We start from the raw sequence: 23,118 nt of genomic DNA, 5'->3' as shown, positions 1-23,118 counted from the left end.
CTTTAAGATCACAGAAGGACAGACAGACATTATTGTGTCTCCTTGTGTGATGCAGTAAGAAACAGACCCTATAAAGAGTCTTGCCAAAAATTCATACATGAACCTGCTGACACTTAGAGTTACAACTACTAGTTCACAATGAAATACAGCCGATATTGACAGCACAGAGTGCACCTGTCCAGTCGAGATGGGAAATGCTGCTGCACAAGTGATCAAGTTTTTCAACAAATGACCAGAAAGTTTTTAGAAGAGGGGAGGATTAATTATTATTAGAAATTTAAGAGACATATCAGCCAAATTAAATATGTGGACCTTCCTTAGATCCTCTTTCAGACTAACTAAAAAGACATTTATGACACAATCGGAATTTCAACACTATTTAGATATTAGTTGATATTAAGTATTGAATATTTTAAGGTATGATACTGTCATTGTGGTTATGTTTTTATAGGTCCCTATTTTTAAAAGATACATACTGAAGTATTCACAGATAAAAATGAAATAATGTCAGAGACTTGATCTAGCTTGGTGGGGGGAGAAGCTGGGGCACATCCATTAGATGAAAAAAGATTTGCCATATATTAATATTGTTAAAGCTGGATGATGAATATAGGTGAGTTTATCATGTTTACTCTTTATTTTTGAATATGTTTTAAATTTTTTAAATAAATTTAATAAAAAGTACATTTTCTTTTATCCTATTGTGGCTAAGAAAGTGATGTCTGTAGAGGGTAAATAACCTAAGGCCATGTGAGTTACTGGCATAACTGGGACTAGAACATACTAGATTTTATAAATCAGATTTTATAAAGGATTGAAGGGATTTTTGAGAGCTCAAGAAAATTAAGGAGGAAGACTTTGTAAATATGAGTATCTGCTTTTAAAAAGGAAGTGTGGGATTGGATTAAGTAGACAATACACATTTTAATTTGGGGATGTTGGCCGAGAGGAGGTGAGAAGATGGGGTCTTTGTGAGCTTTGGTTTAGTAGGGAGAATTTACAGAAATAGCAATAAAGTTAGCTTGAAGCAAAAAGCACCAATTAGGTTTGGCAAGAGTCTAACTATAATAACAGTAATTGGTTGATAAAGATTGTGGTGAATTTTTAAATTTTATTTCAAAAACTAATATATATCAATTCAGAGTTAGGAATAGGGTAAGAGAATTTTTATAGCATGAGAGATTTGAACTGTTAGCTTGGGAGGAAAAAAGTCAAACCTTACTAACTTTGTTTTTGCATTACCCATTCGAACTGCGGACTATCATTTCTTAACAAGACTTCAAGATGCCTTTTGTAGTTCAGTTTCCTTTAATTAGATTTTATCTCCTATCAAACCACCTATAGACATTTTAACTTGGCTATTCATCTTTTTTATGTCTAAAACTGACCTCTTTCTGTCAGACTTCTAATCTTCCAACCCTCTTTGAAGGCTCTTTCTCTCTCATAGCCAAATTGTATCCATTGTTTATTTGTCGTCTTTCATAATTTGTGTCCACTATCAAACAGTCATAATTTCATGTCTTCCAGTGGTGGTCTTGTCAAGAAATTTTCCCTTTCCCATTCATCTCGAGTATCAACAGACTGCCTCCCCAAAATGCCCTTGTGTCTTTACTTCTCGGTTCATTCATGTTAAGTGGCTTCTCCCCATTGTCACTAACATCGTGACTCATTTTTCAAAATCCTTAATTATAGGCATACCTTGGAAATATTGTGGGTTTGGTTCCAGACCACTACAATAAAACGAATATCGTAACAAAGCAAGTCAAGTGAATTTTTTGGTTTCCCAGTGCATATAAAAATTATGTTTACACTATACTATAGTCTATTGATAGTGCAATAGCATTATGTCTAAAAAGACAATGAACATACCTTAATTAAAAAATACTTTATTGCTAAAAAATGCTAACCATCATCTGAGCTTTCAGTGAGTAGCAATCTTTTTGCTGGTGGAGGGTCTTGCCTCCATGTTGATGGCTGCTGACTGATCAGGATGGTGGTTGCTGAAGGTTGGGGGCTGTGGCAGTTTCTTAAAATAAGACAGCAATGAACTTTGCTACATCAACTGACTCTTTCACAAACAATTTCTCCATAGCATGCAATGCTATTTGATGGCATCTTACCCACAGGAGAACTTCTAAATGGGAATCAGTCAAATCCTGCCACTGCTTTCTCAACTAAGTTTATGTAATATTCTGAATCCTTTATTGTCATTTCAGCAATCTTCACAGCATCTTCAGCAGTAGATTCCATCTCAAAAAGGCCACTTTTTTTTTGTTCATTTGTGAGAAGTAACTCCTCATTCATTAAAGTTTTATCATGAGATTACACAACTCAATCATATCTTCAGGCTCCACTTCTAATTCTCTTGCTCTTTCCACCACATCTGCAGTTACTTCCTCCACTGAAGTCCTGAACCCCTCAAAGTCATCCATGAGGGTTGGAATCATCTCCTTCCTCACTTCTGTTAATGTTGCTATTTTGACCTCTTCCCATGAATCAAATGCCCTGAAGGTTTTCAGTTTACTTTGCCTGGATCTATCAGAGAAATCACTGTGTATGGCAGCTATAACCTTACAAAATTTGTTTCTTAAATAACAAGACTTGAAAGTCTAAATGACCCCTTGATCCATGGGCTGTCAAATGGATATTGTGTTAGCAGGGATGAAAACAAGATAAATCTCATTGTACATCTCCATCAAAGCTCCTTGGGTGATCAGGTGCATTGTCAGTAAGCAGTAATATTTTGAAAGGAATCTTTTTTTCTGAGCAGTAGGTCTCAATAATGGGCTTAAAATATTCAGTGAATCACGTTGTAAACAGATGTGCTGTCATCCAGCCTTTGTTGTTCCCTTTATAGAGCAAAAACAGTAGATTTAGCATAATTGTTAAGGGCCCTACGATTTTTGGAATCGTAAATGAGCACTGGCTTCAATTTAAAGTCACCAGCTGCATTAGCCTCTAACGAGAGTGAGCCTGTCCTTTGAAGCCAGGCATTGACTTCTTCTCTATAGCTATGAAAGTCATAGATGGAATCTTCTTCCAATATAAGGCTATTGTATCTACATTGAAAATTTGTTACTTAGTGTAGCCACCTTCACTAATTATCTTAGCTGGATCTTCTGGATAACTTGCTGCAGTTTCTATATCAGCACTTGCTGCTTCGCCTTGCACTTGATGTCATGGAGATGGCTTCTCTCCTTAAACCTCATAAACCAGCCTCTGCTAGCTTTAGACTTCTCTTCTGCAGCTTCCTCACCTCTCTCAGCCTTCAAAGTATTGAAGAGAGGTTAGAGCCTTGCTCTGGATTAGGCTTTGGCTCAAGGGAATGCTGAAACTGGTTTGATCTTCTATGCAGACCACTAAAACTTTCTCCTATCAACAATAAGACAGCTTTGCTTTCTTATCATTCATGTGCTCACTGGAGTAGCGCTTTTAATTTCCTTCAAGAACCTAAAATCCTTTGCATTTACAACAGGCTCTGGCCTATCTTGGATTTTGACATGCCTCACTAAGTTTAATCAGTTCTAGCCTTTGATTGACAGTTAAGATAGGTACAGCTCTTCCTTTCACTTGAACACTTAGAAGCCATTGTAGGGTTATCATCATCATCATCATCATTATTATTATTATTAATTAGGGTCATTTCGGTATTGTATCACAGAAAATAGGGAAGTCCAAGGAGAGGGAAAGAGATGGGGAAACAGTCAGTGGAATAGTCAGAATACACACATTTATCAATGAAGTTCACCATCTTCGTGGATATGGTTCATAGCACCCCAAAACAATTAGAGTAATAACATCGAAGATCACTGGATTGGGTGCCTAGATGGCTCAGTCAGTTGAGCATCCAACTCTTGGATTTCAGCTCAGGTCATGATCTCGGAGTCATGGGATCGAGCCCCAAGTCAGGCTCTGTCTCCCTCTGCCCGTCCCCCCACTCGCGCGCTCCTGCATGCTCTCTCTCTCTCTCTCTCATATAAACAAGTAAACCTTTAAAAAAAAAGATCAGTGGACCATGGATTGCTCTAACAAATACAATAGTAATGAAAAGGTTTGAAATATTCTAACAGTTACCAAAATGTGGCACAGAGACATGAAGTGAGCAAATGCTGTTGGAAAAATGGTGTCAATAAATTCGCTCAATGCAAAAAAAAAAATTCACTCAATGCAGGGTACCACAAACTTTAAATCTGTAAAAAACACAGTATCTGCAAAGCGCAATAAAACAAGGTATACCTGTATTTAATCCCAATCTGCTTTATTAATATTTGTTCCACAAAATCTCCGATACAAACCTTTAACTCCAACTAAATCTGTTCCAGTTAACCTTGTTTAGAATATGCTTTTACTTATTATCACACTAATATCTGTCTTTACTCATGCCGTTCCCTTCACTAGGAGTCCTTTTTCCCTCTTCAAGTCCTGCATATACTACTGTGTATGAAGCCCATCAGACTATGCCTCCCTTATTAACACAGTTCTTTGTACGGTAGTCTACAATACTAACTCTCTGTTGAACTTAGAAACTTATTATTTGGCACATAGTCATGTTTTAATAGTGTTACCTTTTCATAAATCCATGGTTTGTCTAATTGAGTTGCAAAACTTTTCTAGGGAAAATTTTGGTTCTATATGTCATTGAGTCTTTCACAGTCTCAGAGTCCTATGCATAATTTAGATGTTCAGTAAATATTTTTATGGATGATTTATGACTGGTGATTGGTCAGTCTCTTGAGGATTCTTTAGAAATAATCTGGTTGCTTTTTTGTTTTTATTTTCATTTCTGTGGAGTAGATTTATATGGTGCTATCTAAAGGCAGAGATAGGAGCTCAGTTGCTCTAGGTGCTACCTTGAGTTTAGAGGAAGCATATAAGGAATTGAGATGACTTTGTTGTGTTATTTTAGGACTTTTTCTATTTAAATACCACATATATAATTTTTTAAAGAGTTTATTTAGAGAGAGAGAGCGTTCACGAACAGGGGCAGGGGCAGAGAGAGAGGGAGAGAGAATCCTAAACAGACGCTGTGCTGAGTGTGGAGCCCGACACAGGGCCTGATCTCACAATCCTGAGATCATGACCTGAGCTGAAACCAAGAGTTGGACACTTAACTGACTGGGCCACCCAGGCGCTCCCTACATATCATTTTTTAAAAGGTCATTAATTTAAAACAATTCATATAGCACTTGAATGTGCAAAACATTTCATTATATAGTATTATATGCCTAATGAATATAATACTTGAACGGTTATGTTTTGTTCAGCATTCAAATCATGTTTTTAATTAGGTTATAATTTTTACTGTATTTGCATGAATCCATTTTACTGTAAAATAGCTCCTTAAACAGAACAGTGACTTGGTTTGCTGTCAGCTATTGCTAGTTAGAGGGCTTTTCCACTATGTTAGTAGTGAGGATTTGTAATTCAAGCATTTGCACAAAAAAATAGTTCTTCTCAATAAAAAGGTTCAAATATGTTCGAATTGTATTAACTAATCACTCGTTAATCACGTACTATTTTAGTAGTGATGAGAGTGTAACAACCAGAAGGTTGTTAACATCAAGCTATTTTTATTTTGTTTTATAGAATAATAATAACCTGGATGCTTGCTGTGCTGTTCTCTCTCAAGAGAGTACAAGGTATCTTTATGGTGAAGGAGACTTGAATTTCTCGGATGACTCTGGAATTTCTGGCCTCCGAAATCACATGACTTCTCTCAACTTGGACTTGCAGTCACAGAATGTTTACCACCATGGAAGAGAAGGAAATAGAATGAATGGAAGCAGGACTCTGACGCACAGCATTAGTGATGGACAACTTCAAGGTGGTCAGTCCAATAATGAACTCTTTCAGCAGGAGCCACAGACAGCACCAGCTCAAGTTCCTCAAGGCTTTAATGTTTTTGGAATGTCTAGTACATCTGGTGCTTCAAATTCAGCACCACATCTTGGATTTCAGTTAGGCAGCAAAGGAACATCTAACCTTTCTCAGCAAACTCCCAGATTTAATCCCATTATGGTAACTTTAGCCCCAAATATCCAGACTGGTCGTAATACTCCCACATCTTTGCACATACATGGTGTCCCTCCACCTGTACTTAACAGTCCACAGGGAAATTCTATCTATATTAGGCCTTACATTACAACTCCTAGTGGTACAGCTCGACAGACGCAACAGCATTCTGGCTGGGTATCTCAGTTTAATCCTATGAACCCTCAACAAGTCTATCAACCTTCACAACCTGGTCCCTGGACTACTTATCCTGCATCTAATCCTATGTCACATACCTCAGCCCAGCAGCCAAACCAGCAAGGCCACCAGACCTCTCATGTCTACATGCCCATCAGTTCACCTACTACTCCACAGCCACCAACAATTCATTCATCTGGTAGCTCACAGTCTTCTGCCCATAGCCAATATAACATTCAGAATATTTCAACAGGACCTCGAAAAAACCAGATTGAAATCAAACTTGAACCCCCACAAAGAAACAGCTCTTCAAAATTGCGTTCTTCTGGACCTCGAACCTCCAGCAGTTCCTCTTCAGTCAACAGCCAGACCTTAAATAGAAATCAGCCCACTGTTTACATAGCTGCCAGTCCCCCAAATACTGATGAGGTGATGTCCCGTAGTCAACCCAAGGTCTATATTTCAGCTAATGCCGCCCCAGGAGATGAACAGATCATGCGGAATCAGCCCACCCTCTTCATATCCACAAACTCTGGAGCATCTGCTGCCTCCAGGAATATGTCTGGGCAAGTGAGCATGGGTCCTGCCTTTATTCATCACCACCCTCCCAAAAGTCGAGCAATAGGCAATAACTCTGCAACTTCTCCTCGAGTCGTGGTCACTCAACCCAATACAAAATATACTTTCAAAATTACAGTTTCTCCTAATAAACCCCCTGCAGTTTCACCAGGGGTGGTGTCCCCTACCTTTGAACTTACAAATCTTCTAAACCATCCTGATCATTATGTAGAAACAGAGAATATTCAGCACCTCACGGACCCTACTTTAGCACATGTGGATAGAATAAGTGAAGCACGGAAGTTGAGTATGGGATCTGATGATGCTGCCTACACTCAAGGTAATAATCCTGAAGGTGGGGTCACTTTCCATGCTGGGCTTATTGGTGTACATTTGATTTTACTTGTAGAAATGGCTATCAGTATTATTATTTCATCTTTTTTTAAGTGTCAAATCATATTACTTTTAAAACCTCAGAGTATTCCTACAAATTGTGAATTTCATTTTTACTATCATATAACTTAAAAGTTTGAAGGATAGGGTTATTACATCTTCAGCATAATCCATCCTGGTATGCTTACTTTCTTAATGTTTTAACCCTTCCTTTTCAGTGAATTCTCTTCTCTGTGGTGATGTTGACTTGCTCTTTAAAATTTTTGTGAATAAAAATTCATAAAAACACATCTTAGTAAGATATTAGTGGCCTCGTATAGTCGGTAAATCTGCCTTCTTTGACCAGGCGATTTCTCTATTCTTCAAGTATTTTCGTTTTTCTAATATAACATTGTTAGTCTTATTTTATATCAAAATCTAACTTCTTACAAGTCCTAGAATAATTTACCTCTAAGAGAGATTTTGAGTTCTGTTCTCAATATTTGTTTCTTTCAGCCTCCCTTAAACATCAGTTAATGCAGCCTTTATCTTTATTTGGAATTGTGGATAAAAACATTAGTTAGTCTATCTCATTTGATTATCCTCTTCTGAAATAGACTAGTTGATATTGGCATAATACTAAATTATATCTGTATTAATTCAAGTAGAGATAATTTCTGTCATATATGTTTTATTTGGTCCCTTAAGTTACTTAATCTTCAGTAAGAAACCATTAAACTCCTTCAGATATGAAAGTGGAGGTTAAGTGTTTGTTTTCTTGAATATTGATGCAGGTTTGTAGATTGGCTGGGAGTCCTTTAGAGCAACAACATATCGTAGTCATCTTTGTATCCGCAGTGAGCTGTTCCAAGTATTGTAGGTTGGAAAATAATAGATTATCACCCCCTTGCAACATGCAGCCCTTTACGACCACTAGTACCACTTGTCCTTTTAAAAATTTCTTAAAATAGTGATTTTACTGCTGAGTTTCTCAGAGGAGCCTGATTGTTATGTTTTAAACTACTATATTCTTGTGCTTCTCAACTCAAGCTGGGCTGTGATGCTTTCAGATTTCATAAACACCTATGGAGCTTTCAAATAAGGATGCCCAGGGCTCATCCCAAACTTGCTCAGTTAGACTCTCCGAATGGTGAGGTCTAGGTGTGCATGTGTGTTTTAAAGGTCCGTGGGTGATTCCGATTGCACTAGAAATTGTGCTAAAACTGGACCCGTTTTTGTTTAGTTTCAGGCAATACATGAATTTTAATATACCATTATTTATTTCACTGATATTTAATTCCTGTTCTTCTCCCACAGTCCTCTTCTCCTTCTCTCCTTCCAGCAGATAGCAGATTTCCTGTATTTAGGTAGTTGCTGTTTCTTAAATGGAGAGTAAATTGTTGTATGAAGATAATTTGATAAAGGGAATTTTCAGTTGAAATAGACATAATCACCTTTAACTGGAGTGTGAATATAAAGTGTTGCTTAAACTTGCTATCTCCAGTTTCTCTCATTCTCTTTTGAATCTAATCCAGTCAGGATTTTATCCACTCTAGTCACCCAGAACTGCTCTTGTCAAGGTCATGAGTGACAGCATTGTTACAAAACCCACAGTCTCCTTTCGGCCTTCATCTTCCTTGATGTATGTATCAGCAGCATTTACCAGTCAAGCACCCTCTTCACTGTGAAACATTTTGTTCATTTGACTTCTAGGATACTACTCTAGAATTTCCACCTCTCTTTTTATTCTTAGCTGGTTCTCCCTCCCTCATCTCTTACCTCTTTATCCTTCCACTTCTCAAAGAAATGAGATCAAAGCCTCAAAGCTTAATCCTTGGGCCTTTTTTCTGTCTGTACCATTCTGTAGGTGATCTCATTCAGCCTCATGACTCTAAATATTAGATGCTAATGGCCAGAGTGCATGGGTGGCTCAGTTAAGCGTCCCATTCTTGATTTCTGCTCAGGTCATGATCTCAGGATCATGGGATCAAACCCCATGTCAGGCTCCACGCTCAGCGCAATCTGTCTAGATTCTCTCTCTCCCTCTCCCTCTGCCCTTCCCTGCGCGCACACACGCGTGTGCTCTCTTTCTCTCTCTCTCTAGATAAATAAAATCTTTTAAAAACAATATAAATAAATAAATAAATATTATGTGCTAATGATTCCCAAATTTGTAACTCTAACCTAGACTTACTCCCCGAATTTCAAGCCAGTTTATTTAACATCTCCATTTGAATGTTTACTAGGCATCTGAAATACCTTCTGACATTCCCCCAGCTTACTCTTCCTATGATCAGTCCTCCCATCTCAGTTAATGGCAACTTAATTTTTTTAGTGCTTAGGCCAGATACTTCAGAAACACGCTTGACCCCTCCTTTCTTTCATATTTCACATCTAATTTGACAGTAAAATCTGTCAACTCTAACCTTCAAGGTGTATTAAGAGTTCTCTCTCTTCTTACCACCTATGGCCACCACTCTGGTCTGAGCTACCATCATCTCAAGTGGATTATTGCAGTAGCCTACCTGCTTTCACTCTTGCTCCCTTATGGTCTTCTTTCAAATAAGCAGCCAGGGAGACACTGTTAAAAAACATAAGTCAGATTATATAATTCCTCTGCATATGATGGCTTTTTCGTTCAGAGTAAAAGCTGTGAAGCCTTGCATGACCCACTGCCCATCCCTCAGCTCTTTTCCTTCTGCTTACCAGCCCTATTGGCCTTCTTGCTATTCCTTAAACATGGAAGGCATGCCTTAGGATCTTCGTACTTGCTGTTTTCTCTGTCCAAAATTCTCTTCTCCCAGAATCCACAATTAACTCCCTTCAGATCTTTACTCAAACGTCACCTTCACCTTTTCCATGAGATTATCTCTGGTCTTCGTGTCTTAATCTCCACCCAGCATTTCCTATCTCCATTTTTGCTTATATTTGCTTAGAGAGGGGGGAAATGAATAATCTAATATTAAGACATATAATAACTAATACATAATACACTGAAAGCTTACTATTTGCTAGGCAGTTTTCTGAATGCCCATTTATTTCTCACAACCAACTATAATATAGACACTAGTATTATTACTATTTTCAGATTAAAATATTTAGGAACAGGGGCTACCTGGGTGGCTCAGTCAGTTAAGCATCCAGCTCTTGATTTCAGCTCAGGTCATGATCTCGGGGTTATGAGATCGAGCCCCACACTGGGCTCCACACTGAGCATGGAGCCCACTTAGGATTCTCTTCTCCCTCTGCCCCTCCCCCTGCGCTGTCTCCCACTGTCTCTCCCCCACCCAAATAAATAAATAAATAAATAAATAAACAGACTGGGTAAGTAAGAACCTTGCCAAAGGACAAATAGCAGAGTCAAAGATTCTAACCTAGGAAGTTGCCAATGGAGCCCACACTCAACCGCAGGACTGTAACATCTTTCCACATTTGCAAAATAAGCCCTCTGGAAGGATGCTTTAAGTTTGTCTTGTAGCTTCACATAACCCCTGGTACATCATTGTGGGGGCCACATGTTCCCCAGTTTAAGAAGTGTGAAGCTAAAAGATCACTCAATAAAAAGAACAGGCAGCTATAGGGAAAGAAATCACAACATACAGATGTAATTAGGAAAACAACTTGAAAAATAAAGTAATACCCTGGAGTGGTATGGGGAGCACCTTCCAAAGGCACCTAAAGGTGAAAAAAAAAAAAAAAACGCTGATGAGTGAAGCCTCTGGTTTGAGAGCTCAAAGCCTACCCAAATAGCAAATAGCAGGGTTCCTCAGAATCTGCCACTCAAATTACTTCTCTTCACTAACAGCCTTCAGACAGTTTAAACAACTACACTCACTTTCTTTAAACATATCTACATACCTGTGGAATTCCATAACCTTCATGTGGCTGTGCATCCTTGTATTATCTCTCTGCGTGCACTCTGTATTGGGGGAGGTGCTGTTTTGCAGCCTTTCATCTTGTTTCCTTCTGTTTCGTATGGAACTGCTGTTGTTGACCCAGATTTATGCATATCCAGTGACAAAGTCTTGATGGAGTGTTTCTTTGACTTGGTTCTATTAAGATCAAAGGATTGTTCTTTTCTGAAAATGCATCTTTTATGATGTTACCTTACATGTGTGTGATGCTCTACAGTTTACATAGCACTCACTACCGTACTTCATACGGCAACCCAAATAATACTGATCTTTAAGCAAGCATCTTTTCTCAACTCTGATTTGTGTGGTGTGGGTAATAAAGAGAAAAGAAATCTCTCTGCCTCCTGCAGTGAAATTGATCTTTCCAAAGCTCCTGGAACATACTGTTTCTGAGTAGGAAAAGAAGCTGAGCCACGTATAGAGTCATAGGAAAATATTTTTCTCAAAAACTGAGGCGGGAACATAAATAAATTTGGTAAACAAAATGCAGTATTTTTCATTTATATTTCATCTAACATTTAAAATCTACAATAAAACATTTCAAAAATGAGAATTTATGTTTATAAAAGATACATTGTTGGATATGCTCTCTGCTATAGAATGAGCAGAGGAAAAAGAGGTAAATTAATGAAACTTCTACCACTCTCCTGCTCATTTCGTCACCAAGTCTCCCACCACCACTGCGAGAGGAAATAAATTACATTTGAGTCTTTAAACTACCACAGGAATCAGAGACACCAATGAGTGCCCAATAGAAAAGACAAATTCAGGTTAGAGAGAAATTCCATTTCATAGTCTATGGATATGAAGAAGACTCTTATTTTACCTGCTAAGAAGAACAAATATTGAAGCGAAAATTTCTCAGCAGTAGTAAAGGTTACTGTGTGGCCAAATAGCTACATCTCCCCGCCCCCCCCACCTTGAGTCACACTACCTGACTCTACCTAACTTCTGAAAGTACCAGTAAATACCTGATCATCCACTGTATTCTGAGACTCTCTGGTGTTTTCTGTTCATAGAAGTATGCTTTTAGTAACACTGGCAATTTCTATGGATATGGAGAACAAATGCTTCACTCATTCAAACCAGTTTTCATGGCAGGGGAGGGAAAGGGCCTGCTTTCTATGCCAGAAGCTCTTACAAAGTACCACTGCTGCCAAAAATGATTTCTTCTCTGTTATTTCTACAGAAATCCATCTGTGCAGTGTTAAAAATTACATACATAAGGTCATAAACATTTTTAATGATACCTCAGTACTTTTTTTCCAGTTATATTTATGGTCCTATCATATTGTTTTTTTTTTTTTTTTTTTTTTTTTTTAAAGATTTTATTTATTTATTTGAGACGGAATGAGAGAGCGAGAGAGAGCACATGAGAGGGGGGAGGGTCAGAGGGAGAAGCAGGCTCCCTGCCGAGCAGGGAGCCCGATGCGGGACTCGATCCAGGGACTCCAGGATCATGACCTGAGCCGAAGGCAGTCGCTTAACCAACTGAGCCACCCAGGCGCCCCTAGGTCCTATCATATTGTTAAGCAGTAGCCTTGACTTTGAACCTAAATTAGGAAAATAAATAGGAAAACTTACGACATGAAAATTAGCTTCTTGGACTTTGTTTCTCATTCCTTGTCATTTTTTTTTTTCACCAATGCTTCTCTCCGAATCACAACACCTTCCTATCTAACAAGATTTAATAAAAATGCTTAATCATGACAAAAATTGAGAGGGCTAAATATTCTTTTCAAGAGGAGATATAACTTCAATTAGTTCAAATTTTTTAATTTGCATTTTGCCTTTATGCATCTGCTGATTGGAAATGCCTTTTTTTTAGAATGTTGACTTACTATGTTGACCTTGAGATTATGTTAAGTAATTAAATCAAAATTAAGCTTAATTGATATCAAACCTGTACAGAATTTTCATAGGTTCTTCCCAATCTCAAGACTAACTGCCTTTTTTAATTTGAAATAAATCTCAGGGTTGGAAGAGACTTTAAAAGTGATCTCAAATTCTGCGAAGGTTATCCAGGCCATTTGCCCATCCAACACTTGGTCCTGCAAGGTCCCTAGTAAGTGTAAATCCATTATGTACATGCTTGCATACCTGAAGAAGCACACTCCACACTCTGCCTCCTAGCAAGTTATTTCCTGTATTAAACTGATCTCTTTAAAAAGTATTATGCAACATACGCATATGATGAAAGAAATTTCAACCCCCCAAAAAAGGAAGATAGAATAAAAATGTGTCTCCTTTCAGCCCCTGCCTGTATCTTCCCACCAACCCTCCCACTACTAAACTCTCAGAGGTAACCTCCATTAGCCATCTTTATCCTCCTTGTCGTCATAATCACATGCACACACCCCTTCTATAATGCAGATACACTGTCGATATATGGGCATATGTAAATACACATATGCAGGGTTTTATAATCTATACATACTCTATGGTATATATAATGAACATTGTAGAGAGACATACACAGTTTTTGCTTAACATCTTAAGATCATTGCATTTCAGCATGTACAAATCTATTTCATTCTTTTTTAAAAAGTTTAGTCGTGGGGCACGCCGGTGGCTCAGTCAATTAAAAAGTTTAGTCATTATTTTAATAGCTTTAATAAAATAGAGTTAATCCCATGAAGTTCACTTATTTACAGTGTACAAATCAATGATTTTTGGTATAGTCACTTACGTGCCACCATAAACACAATATTAAACATTTTTGTCACCTCAGAAACTCCACACCCTTTAGCCATCACCTGCCTATCCCAGTACCCCCAGCCTTAGTCCTAAGCAACCACTCATCTACTTCTAGATTTACATCTTCTAGACACTTCATATAAATGGAATTACATAATAGTTTTCTGTGACTGGCTTTTTTCACCTAGCATAATGTTTTAGAAGTTCGTTCATGTTGTAGCATGTGTTAGTACTTCATTCCTTTTTATAGCCGAATAATGTGCTATTATATAGATATATACTATGTTTTTGTTTGTTCCTCATTTGATGGACATTTGGTTGTTTCCATCTTTTGACTATTATGAATACTACTGTAAACATTCATGTACACTTTTTTGTGGACATTTGTTTTTATTTCTCTTGAACATATGCTCTCTGGGAGTGGAATTCCTGATTCACGTGGTAATTCTGTTTAACCATTGAGGAACTGCCTGACTGTTTTCAAAAGTGACTGCACCTTTTGGCAGATTCCCCCAGCTGTATATGAGGATTTTGATTTCTCTACATCATCAACAATATTTGCCATCGTTTGACTTTGAATCTTGCCATCCTAGTAACTATAAAGTGGTATCTCATTGTGGTTTTGAGTTGCATTTCTCTGATGGCTAATGACATTGAGGATAACTACATGTGTTTATTGGCCATTTATGTATTTTCTTTGGAGAAATGTCTATATCCTGTGCCCCTTTTAAATTGGGTAATTTGTCTTTTTATTATTGAGTTGTATGAATTCTTTGTATATTCTAAGTGTAAGTCTCTTATATGATTTGTAATTATTTTTCCCATTCTGTGAACTTTCTTTTTTTCTTTTCTTTTTTTAAGTAAGCTCTACGCCCAGTGTGGGGCTCAAACTTACGACCCCTGCAGTCAAGAGTTGCATGCTCTACCAACTGAGCCAACCAGGCACCCCTGTCTTTCCATTTTCTTTTTTTTTTTTAAGATTTTATTTATTTATTTGACAGAGAGATAGCACAAGTATGTAGAGCGGCAGGCAGAGGGAGAGGGAGAAGCAAACTCCCCGCTGAGCAGGGAGCCCGATGCAGGCCTCGATCCCAGGACTCTGGGATCATGACCTGAGCTGAAGGCAGACACTTAACCTACTGAGCCACCCAGGCGCCCCATGTCCCCATGTCTTTCCATTTTCTTGATAGTGCTCTTCGAGGCACAAAAGTTTTTAATTTAGCTGCAGTCCAACTTACTTATTTTGCTGTTTCTCCTTTCATTGCTCATGTTTTTGGTGTCATATCTAAGAATCAGTTGCCAAATCAGAGGTCATGAGAATTACTCCTATGTTTTCTCCAAAGAGTTCTATAGTTTTAATGCTCATATTTTGGTCTTTGATGTATTTTGAGTTAATTTCTATATAATAGTATGAGGTAAGGACCTAACTTCATTCTTTCACATGCAGCTTATCCAGATACCCCAGCACCATCTGTTGAAAAGACTTTTATTTCCTCATTGAATGGTCTTGGCACCCTCACAGAAAATCAGTTGATGATAAGCACATGGGTTTATTTCTGGACTCTTAATTATTTTTCATTGATCTGTATGTCTGCCTTTATTCCACAGTCTTGATTATTGTTACTTTGTAGTAGGTTTTGAAATTGAGACATGTAAATTCTACATTGTTCTTTTTCAAGAACATATAAATTTATAATAATAATTTATAAATTCTAGAATTAACTTGTCAATTTCTACAGAGAAGTCAGCTGGGATTCTGGTAGGAATTGCACTAAAATATTTTTCTACATATACTTGATTTTTTTTTTTTTTTTTTTAAAGATTTTATTCATTCGAGACACAGAGATAGAGAGAGAGAGAGAGAGAGCACGAGCACGAGCAGGGGGAGAGGCAGAGAAAGAAGCAGGCTCCCCGCTGAGCCAGGAGCCAGACATGGGGCTCGATCCCAGGACCCTGGGATCATGACCCGAGCCAAAGGCAGATGCTTAACCATCTGAGCCACCCAGGCGCCCCCTACATATACTTGATTTAAAAAAAAAAAAAGCAATCAGAACAAAAGGGTGTATAGTGAAAAGTTCCCCTCACCAGAGACAACCAAGAGCTATTCACAAATATTTCATTTTCTATTCTTCTAAAAACTGAAACTGTATATCAAGTATATATATATATGTATTTATATATAAGCATATATTTATATACAAGCATATATATATATATTTACATCTCTTTTTATATAAATGAAATACAGCATTTTGTTTTTATCCTTTTCTTGTCTCTATCTCTTTGGGAGTATTCCATGTCAGCAGATGCAGATAGATCTCTTTTCTTAAAAAATGACTGCATGGTGTTTTGTACCATAATCCGTAACCAGGCCTTTCTTGATAGATAGACCTTAAGTTCTTGTTTTTACAAACTGCTGCAGTAAAAATCCTGTACATTCATATTTATGCCCATGTCCAAGTATGTTTGCAGAAGAGATTACCAGGAGTGGAACTGCTGTGTCAAAGGATATGTGTATTTTTAATTTTGATAGATACATCATTTAGGCTTGGTTATGCTTCAGTAACAAACTGTCTTTAACAACCAAGATTTATCTCTAGCTCACTTGCCACTATAGATAGCTGGTGGGCTCTGTTCTTTATCACCCTCACTTAAGGACCCAGGTTGAGGGAAGCTCCATTCCATGCCTCCATGATTGTTCAGGCAAGACAAAAGAAATACAGCAAATCAGTACTGACTCCTTAAGCTTCTACCCTGACATGTTACTCTTTAGTAAAGCAAGTTACAGAACCACACCTAACCACATCTGATTGCTAGAGAATGGGGAGGCATAATTCTACCATACATACCTGGAAGGCAGAGAGCCAGAAATATTTGGTGAAGGACACCGATGACTACCACAGAACATGTTGCCAATATTGAGACTCTTTGTCTACCAGTTTATACTCTCATATTTGTAAATAGGGAACACTTTCGGCAGCATTTATAAGAATGTTCTTTTCCTTCTTCCCTCCCCTACCCATCACTATGTAGGTGATTGAAAAAAAGAATACATCTTTGTCAGTCTGGTAGGCAAAAATGTATTGTTTTGGATTTTAAAAATTTGCATCTTTAAATATGAGTGAGGTTGAGCATGTTTTCATGTATTAATTTTTAAGCCGTTTGTATTTTGTGAACTTGCCTGTTGTGGGATATCTGGGTTTTTTTTATTACTTTTGACTTGATAAATTTTTTTGTTTTATAATTTCATTTTTACTTTTGTATATTCAGACTTATCAATCTTTTTTTTCTTTCTGGTTTCTGGGTTTTATGTCTTATTTAGAAACTAGCCCTTCACAACATTCCAAGTTTTCAAGACCAGAAATCTTGCACATATCTTCTCTTAAATTATAGCGATATTCTTTGAAACTATATTGAACTGGCCTTCATTTCTCTTTCCTCTGGCAACCCTTCAAAAACTTGAAAATAATTTCCATATCCCCCTTTAAAAGGATAAGCCTTTCTAAGCTATAAATGTCCCCAGTTCCTTTAATGGTTCATCCAGTTGTATTTCTTGGAGGCTCTTTTGGTATCTCTAGGGCCTGGTTTTCTTTTTCTCTAACACAAAAATTTTAGACAGTATCTATATCTTAATGCTATAAGATTGCATTTAGAATCTTACTTATATACAAATTAGGCCAACAAGGTGTTTATCTAGCAGAAGCCTCATACTCACCTATTATTAATATGAAGTATAAATAATTTAAGTTTCTTAAAAATAATTACAGGAGTTAAGCATCATTCCTCATAGTTTTGTTATTTCTGTTGCCCAGATTACAGGCCCAGTTGCAGCACTGTTGAAAGATCTGATTTCAAACTCTCTTTAAAAATGACAAAATAGATGAAAACATCAGGATGTTTAATTTAATGAGTAATTGCCATCTCTGAATCCTTTGTGACTCCATCACTAAATAAGTGACAATAATTACACATTGGCGTATAAAACAAATACCCCTGCTGTCAACAGTTACAGTCTAGAAAAGTCTTGATTTATTTTAGAAGCTAACATTGTACCTCGTTGGGTAGAGTGACTTAGGCATGTACCTGACTTAGGCATATAAAATTGTCACGACAGACAAAAGTATAAAAGACATTAGAAATAAATACCTATTATGTTTCCAGTGGCAAATTCCTCTCTCTCTCTCTCTCTTTATAATAAGCCCAAGATCTTTGTATCCATAAGTAACTGTTCATTTTCCAGTGGCAAAGGTATTTTTAATATGCACACTGCATCCTCCCTTTTTTTTTTAACTTTTGGAGAAATTAGATGTTATTTACACTATAAAATACCTAAAATTAGTAAAGCTAACACCATCTGAAACTTGAAGTGTGTTTTTCTAATTACAAATAAAGTTGAGTAAGAAATTGTTTCCATCGTTCACTGGAAGTTGACAAAAGCTGGGTAAAGACTAAGCTTTCTCAAACTGTGGCTTAAAAAAAAATGCCTAGAGGAGTGGTTTAAGGGCCCTAGTATTTGAATTAACTAATATTTATTTTAACAACCACAAGAGGGAGTTGCATGCTTAAATTACCTTTATCTATTAAAATGTAATTTTGACTGAAAGAGGATTTAAAAGATACTGAATTTTTTTTCTCCATTATTCGTCCTTCCTTTTTGTGTATTTCAAAGGTAAAGTGGATAGGCAGGTTTAGAAAACAAAGTCAGTGTGTGATCAAGATGTTAAATACATCAGTTATTTTATTTCCTTGGTAGAACTAGCATATTAAAAAAAGCCACCTTTCTGCATTGTGAGCAAACCTAAAAGTCTTGCCATATTTCAAAATGTATTCAGTTGTGCTAAGTGATAAATACTAAAACTAAACAAGGAGACTCTCAAATAAATTTCACGTTTTTGTTTTATCAGTATTTCTATTTCTTGGACCAAAAGTTAGTATTTTACTCTGTCATTCACTAAAAGTCAAATTGTTGTCATTATTTTACATTTAACAGATATTTATCAAGTGCCTACAATTGTCAGGGTTTAATACTAGATACCCCGTGGTACAAAATTGCATTCAGTGTTTACTCTCAAGGAGCTTGAGGTTTAGTTGAGAGATGTACTTAATGAAAAATCTAAAATGCTGAATTTTTCCAAGTGTGAAATGAAATGAACTCATCTAACAAAGTTTCTCCTTTAGTGGGATACTGATTCATAAATACAAAGTAATAAAATATAAGCTCTTGAAATAGTTCAACTTTGTTTCCTTCCTTCACACTTTACTCATGGTATTATTTAATGCCCTTTGAACAGGTAGTATAGAAATTAACTTAAGCTCCTTTACTATTACAATTATCTTGGGAGTGCCTGGGTGGCTCAGTTGGTTAAAGCATCTGACTCTTCAGCCCAGGTCTTCATCTCAGGGTTGTAAGTTCAAGCCCTGCACTGGGCTCCACATCCAATCCAGAAAATCTTGGATTCCAGAACAGTAAAAATTTAATTAATGTGTTTTTGGCTGAATGAAATACTGTTACAAGGCAAATATCACAAATAAAATTAAAGCACAGTCTTTACTGATGCCTTATTATAGTTTACTCATATATGATGATATTATTTTATCAAGGTATACATACTTATATACATACATTTATATATATTTTATAACATCTGTATATTATAAAATATATACTTTATAACATCTATATATTATATATAACAGATACATAAATAATAAATACATAACATTTTGTAACAGATATAAAATATATATGTATCTTCTATATGTAGACACAATTATTATTTAGGTTTAGGTTTTTCTTTAAATTATCCTTGTTCCACGTTCAGTGAACTCCTTCAGTTTAAAGGCTAGTGTCTCCCTTCAGTTCTGGAAATCCCCTCCTGATTCCCAGTTTCTCCATTGTCTCTTTCTAGAACTTCTCTTATTCAGCTATTTGACATCCTAGACCAGCCTTCTATTTCCCATCATTATATCCTCAAATATTCTACCTCCTTATTGTTCTTATTCTGTAATTGAGTATACTTCCTTAATTTTTGTTCCAACCCATGTATGAAATTTTCATTTCAGCAATAATGTTTTTAATTTCTAAGAGCTAGTTCTCTAATTCCTTTCTCAGAGCAGATTGTTTTATGGGTGTATGAATATCTCAGATCTCTTAATGATGCTAATTAGGATTTAAGTTTTTGTCTATCTCCTGAATTATCTGTGATTAATCTGGTTTTAGTCTTTCTCTTTATCTAGATCTTTTACATGTCAGGTGTTCCTGAAATGTATGGTGATCCATGGCTATTGGTTCATACGTAAGAATGAAGGACTGAAAGCTAACTCACTGGTGGAGCCTGATTCAGAGCAAAAGTGTCTTTATAAAAACACTGTAATTATGTTTCTTCATTTTGAGTCCAATAATGGTTCTTAATGGATACGTACTGTATAATGGTTTATATGGTAAAGGTTAAAATTGGGAGACCACAACTAGAGAAAAAGAGTTCATTGGCTTTAGCTGTATTTTCGTAGTGATTCACCTTGACACCCCTCTTTTCTTTGTCATTCATCTTTCTCAGATTTCTATCTAAAAATATCAAGCCACAAATGAAAGTGAACTAGACACATAAAAATCCAGGCACTTAGAAGAAAGAATTGCTAAGAAATAGAGGGTCATATCTCTTTCCTACTATCTTCAGAGGACTTTTTATTTTATAATTAACAGACATACTTAAGAAATCCTGAATAGTCTGTAAACTACATTTGTCATTTCTAAGTAATATAGTCATTATAACTCTGCTCTAAGATTTTGTTTTCACTGGAAAGAAATCTCTCATAAATTCTGAGACCATGGATTCACAATATTTTACTTTAGGGCTTCGGTCTAATCATAGGATATATCTTGCCATTTTTCCCAAAGGCAGGCCATATCTTTAGCCATTGTAAAAACTCCTCTCTTTGTAAATTCCCAGGGATGTAATATTTTTCTTATTTCAGAAACATTTTGAAGAATTTACTCTTTAACTTCAAAATATCCCACAACCTTCAGCAGCTCTGGCTCCTTCTTTTCTCTTGTCTTTTTTGAATCAGATTTCTGCCTGTTGTTAAAGGATATCTCCTACTAATATTGGTCTTCTGTGTAGCTCTCAACTCTGTGGTTTACTTTCCTATTTTGATAGAAACATTAAAAATATCATATTGGGGATTACTGATGGAGTTCTCTGTGACTGGGAGAGTGTTCAGCCCCTGTCCTGGAATGTATGTTCTGAGATGCCTTCATTGGAAAATAAATTTGAATGTTCTTCTATGGTTTTCAAAACTAAGTTGGATGCTAGCTTCCCCCCCCACCACCACCCTTTTATCATTAAGTAAAGAAGCCTTTTTATCTCATAACATATTTTGCCCTAAAGTCAACTTTTTTTTCTGAAATGAGTATTACTACACTTGCTTTATTTCAATTTTATATTCACCTGGTATGTCACTTTCAAGACTTGTCTAGTGGGGGCACCTGGTCACTCAGTTGGGTGGCTGGCTTTTGATTTCAGCATAGGTCGTGATCTCTGGGTCCTGGGATCAAACTCCCTGTCAGGCTCTGCACTCAGCAGGGAGTCTACTTGAGGATTCTCTCTCTCCCTCTTCCTCTGTCCCCCTCCAAATCGCATACATGCGCGCTCTCTCTCTTTCTAAAATAAATAAATCTTTAAAAAAAAAAAAAGAAAGAGAAGAAAAAACACTTGTCTAGTGGCCTTCAAGATTTTCTCTGTATCTTTGGTTTTTAGTAGTTTGACTATGATACGTCTAGTTTGTTTTGTTTTAATACTACTTGAAGATCTCTGGGCTTCTTTGATCTGTGATTTATTGTCTTTCCTTAATTTTATCAGATATTTGCCCATTATCTCTTCAAATATTTCTTCTGACTTGTTTTTCACTGAATACATGTATATTAGACTGTTTGATATTTCCTGCATCTCTTGGATGCTTTGTTCTTTTTTTCACTTTTATCTTTGTGGTTTGGGTAATTTCTGTCTTTCAGGTTCACTGAGTCTTCTGTGTCCAGTGTGCTGGTAAGTCTCTTGAAGGAATTCTTTATCTCTGATGCCGTATTTACTTTCTAGCATTTGACTTTTTTTTATAATTTCCATTTCTCAAATTATCTCTTTGTTCCTGCCTGTTGTCCACCTTTTTAACTAGATCCTTTAACATATTAATCACAGTTATTTTTAAATTCCCTGTCAAGTGGTTCTAGCATCTGGGTCATCTTTTAGTATGGTTCTATTGATTGCCTTATCTCTTGGTGATAAGTTGGATTTTTCTCTTGCTTTTCTGTGTGTCTCATAATTTCTTGTTGAATGCCAATTACTGTGTGTAAAAAAAAAAACAAAAAAAAAAAAAACCAGAAGAGACTAGGATAAGTAGTATTTACACCCAGAAACAAGAACACATCTCTTTTCTGCGGGTTATTAAAGGGCTGAGTCCCTTTAGTCAGGAGCGGAGCTGGGTTCAGGTTTTGATACTGCCTTTAGTGTACCACAAACTTTGAATATCCCCAGCAACTGGCTGCTCTTACTTTGTGTCTCTTAAAGTGGTACCCGAAGCGCAAAATATTTATTTTACTTTAGTCCTTTACTCCTGACCTTTCTGTGCTACGATGGGTCCCCTTTTACTCAAACTTCCTAATATGATCAAGTCTCCACATGATCTGATAGAGGGCCAAATAGTAAATAAACTATGTATGATTTTGCAAGCCATGCAATTTCTGTCACAGCTATTCAGTTCTGCTGTTGTAACACAAAAACAGCCACAGACAATAAGTAAACAAGTGAGCTTGGCTGTACTCCAGTAAAACTGTTTTCACAGAACAGGCAGTGGGCCGTTTTTGTCCAGTGGTCCATAGTTTGCTGAACACTTGTTTAGAGCCTTGTTCTTGCACGCACACACACACACATACCCATCTCTCCTACCTCTATAATGTAAGCTCCACAAGGGCAAGGATTTTTGCCTGTTCATTGATTTCACAAGTAGGCTCTCAATATATTAAAAGAATGTGTGAGTGAATTGTTTTAAATGTGTTTCTTATGAACAGCATAGAGCTAAATTTTAAAAATCTAATGTGCAAATCTCTTGTATCTAAACAAATACATTTAACTAAATTGCAGTTGTGATTACTGATATATTTGGAATTATTCTTGTCATAATTTTTTTATTTTCTATTTCTTTTTTCTTCCTTTCCTGCCATCTAAGTTTAATCAGATCTTTATTATTTCTCCTTTTGTTTGGTCTTATAATTTAGAAACTGCATTCTATTTAGCTTTCTCTAGTAGTGATTCCTAAATATTTAATGTGTGTGTGTGTGTGTGTGTGTGCGTGGTGTATTTTTTTTTTTAAGTAGGCTCCACACCCAACATGGGGC

At 36.6% G+C, this 23,118-nt stretch overlaps 1 protein-coding gene across 8 annotated transcripts in view; it reads left to right on the top strand.

Moving 5' to 3' along the window:
- TAB2 (TGF-beta activated kinase 1 (MAP3K7) binding protein 2) overlaps positions 1 to 23,118 on the top strand; it is a 92,890-nt gene that overhangs the window by 50,641 nt on the left and 19,131 nt on the right. For all 8 annotated transcript variants that reach the window (XM_078054590.1, XM_078054588.1, XM_036075042.2 and 5 more), the window contains one exon: positions 5,587 to 7,087. In XM_078054590.1, the coding sequence (XP_077910716.1) occupies positions 5,587 to 7,087 (1,501 nt within the window). The remainder of the gene's footprint in view (positions 1 to 5,586; positions 7,088 to 23,118) is intronic.

This window comes from Halichoerus grypus, chromosome 9 (genome assembly GCF_964656455.1).
Source record: "Halichoerus grypus chromosome 9, mHalGry1.hap1.1, whole genome shotgun sequence".
NCBI classification, from domain to species: domain Eukaryota; kingdom Metazoa; phylum Chordata; class Mammalia; order Carnivora; family Phocidae; genus Halichoerus; species Halichoerus grypus.
The sequence above is the reverse complement of the archived record's forward strand: the minus strand, read 5'-3'. Positions and strand labels throughout refer to the sequence as shown.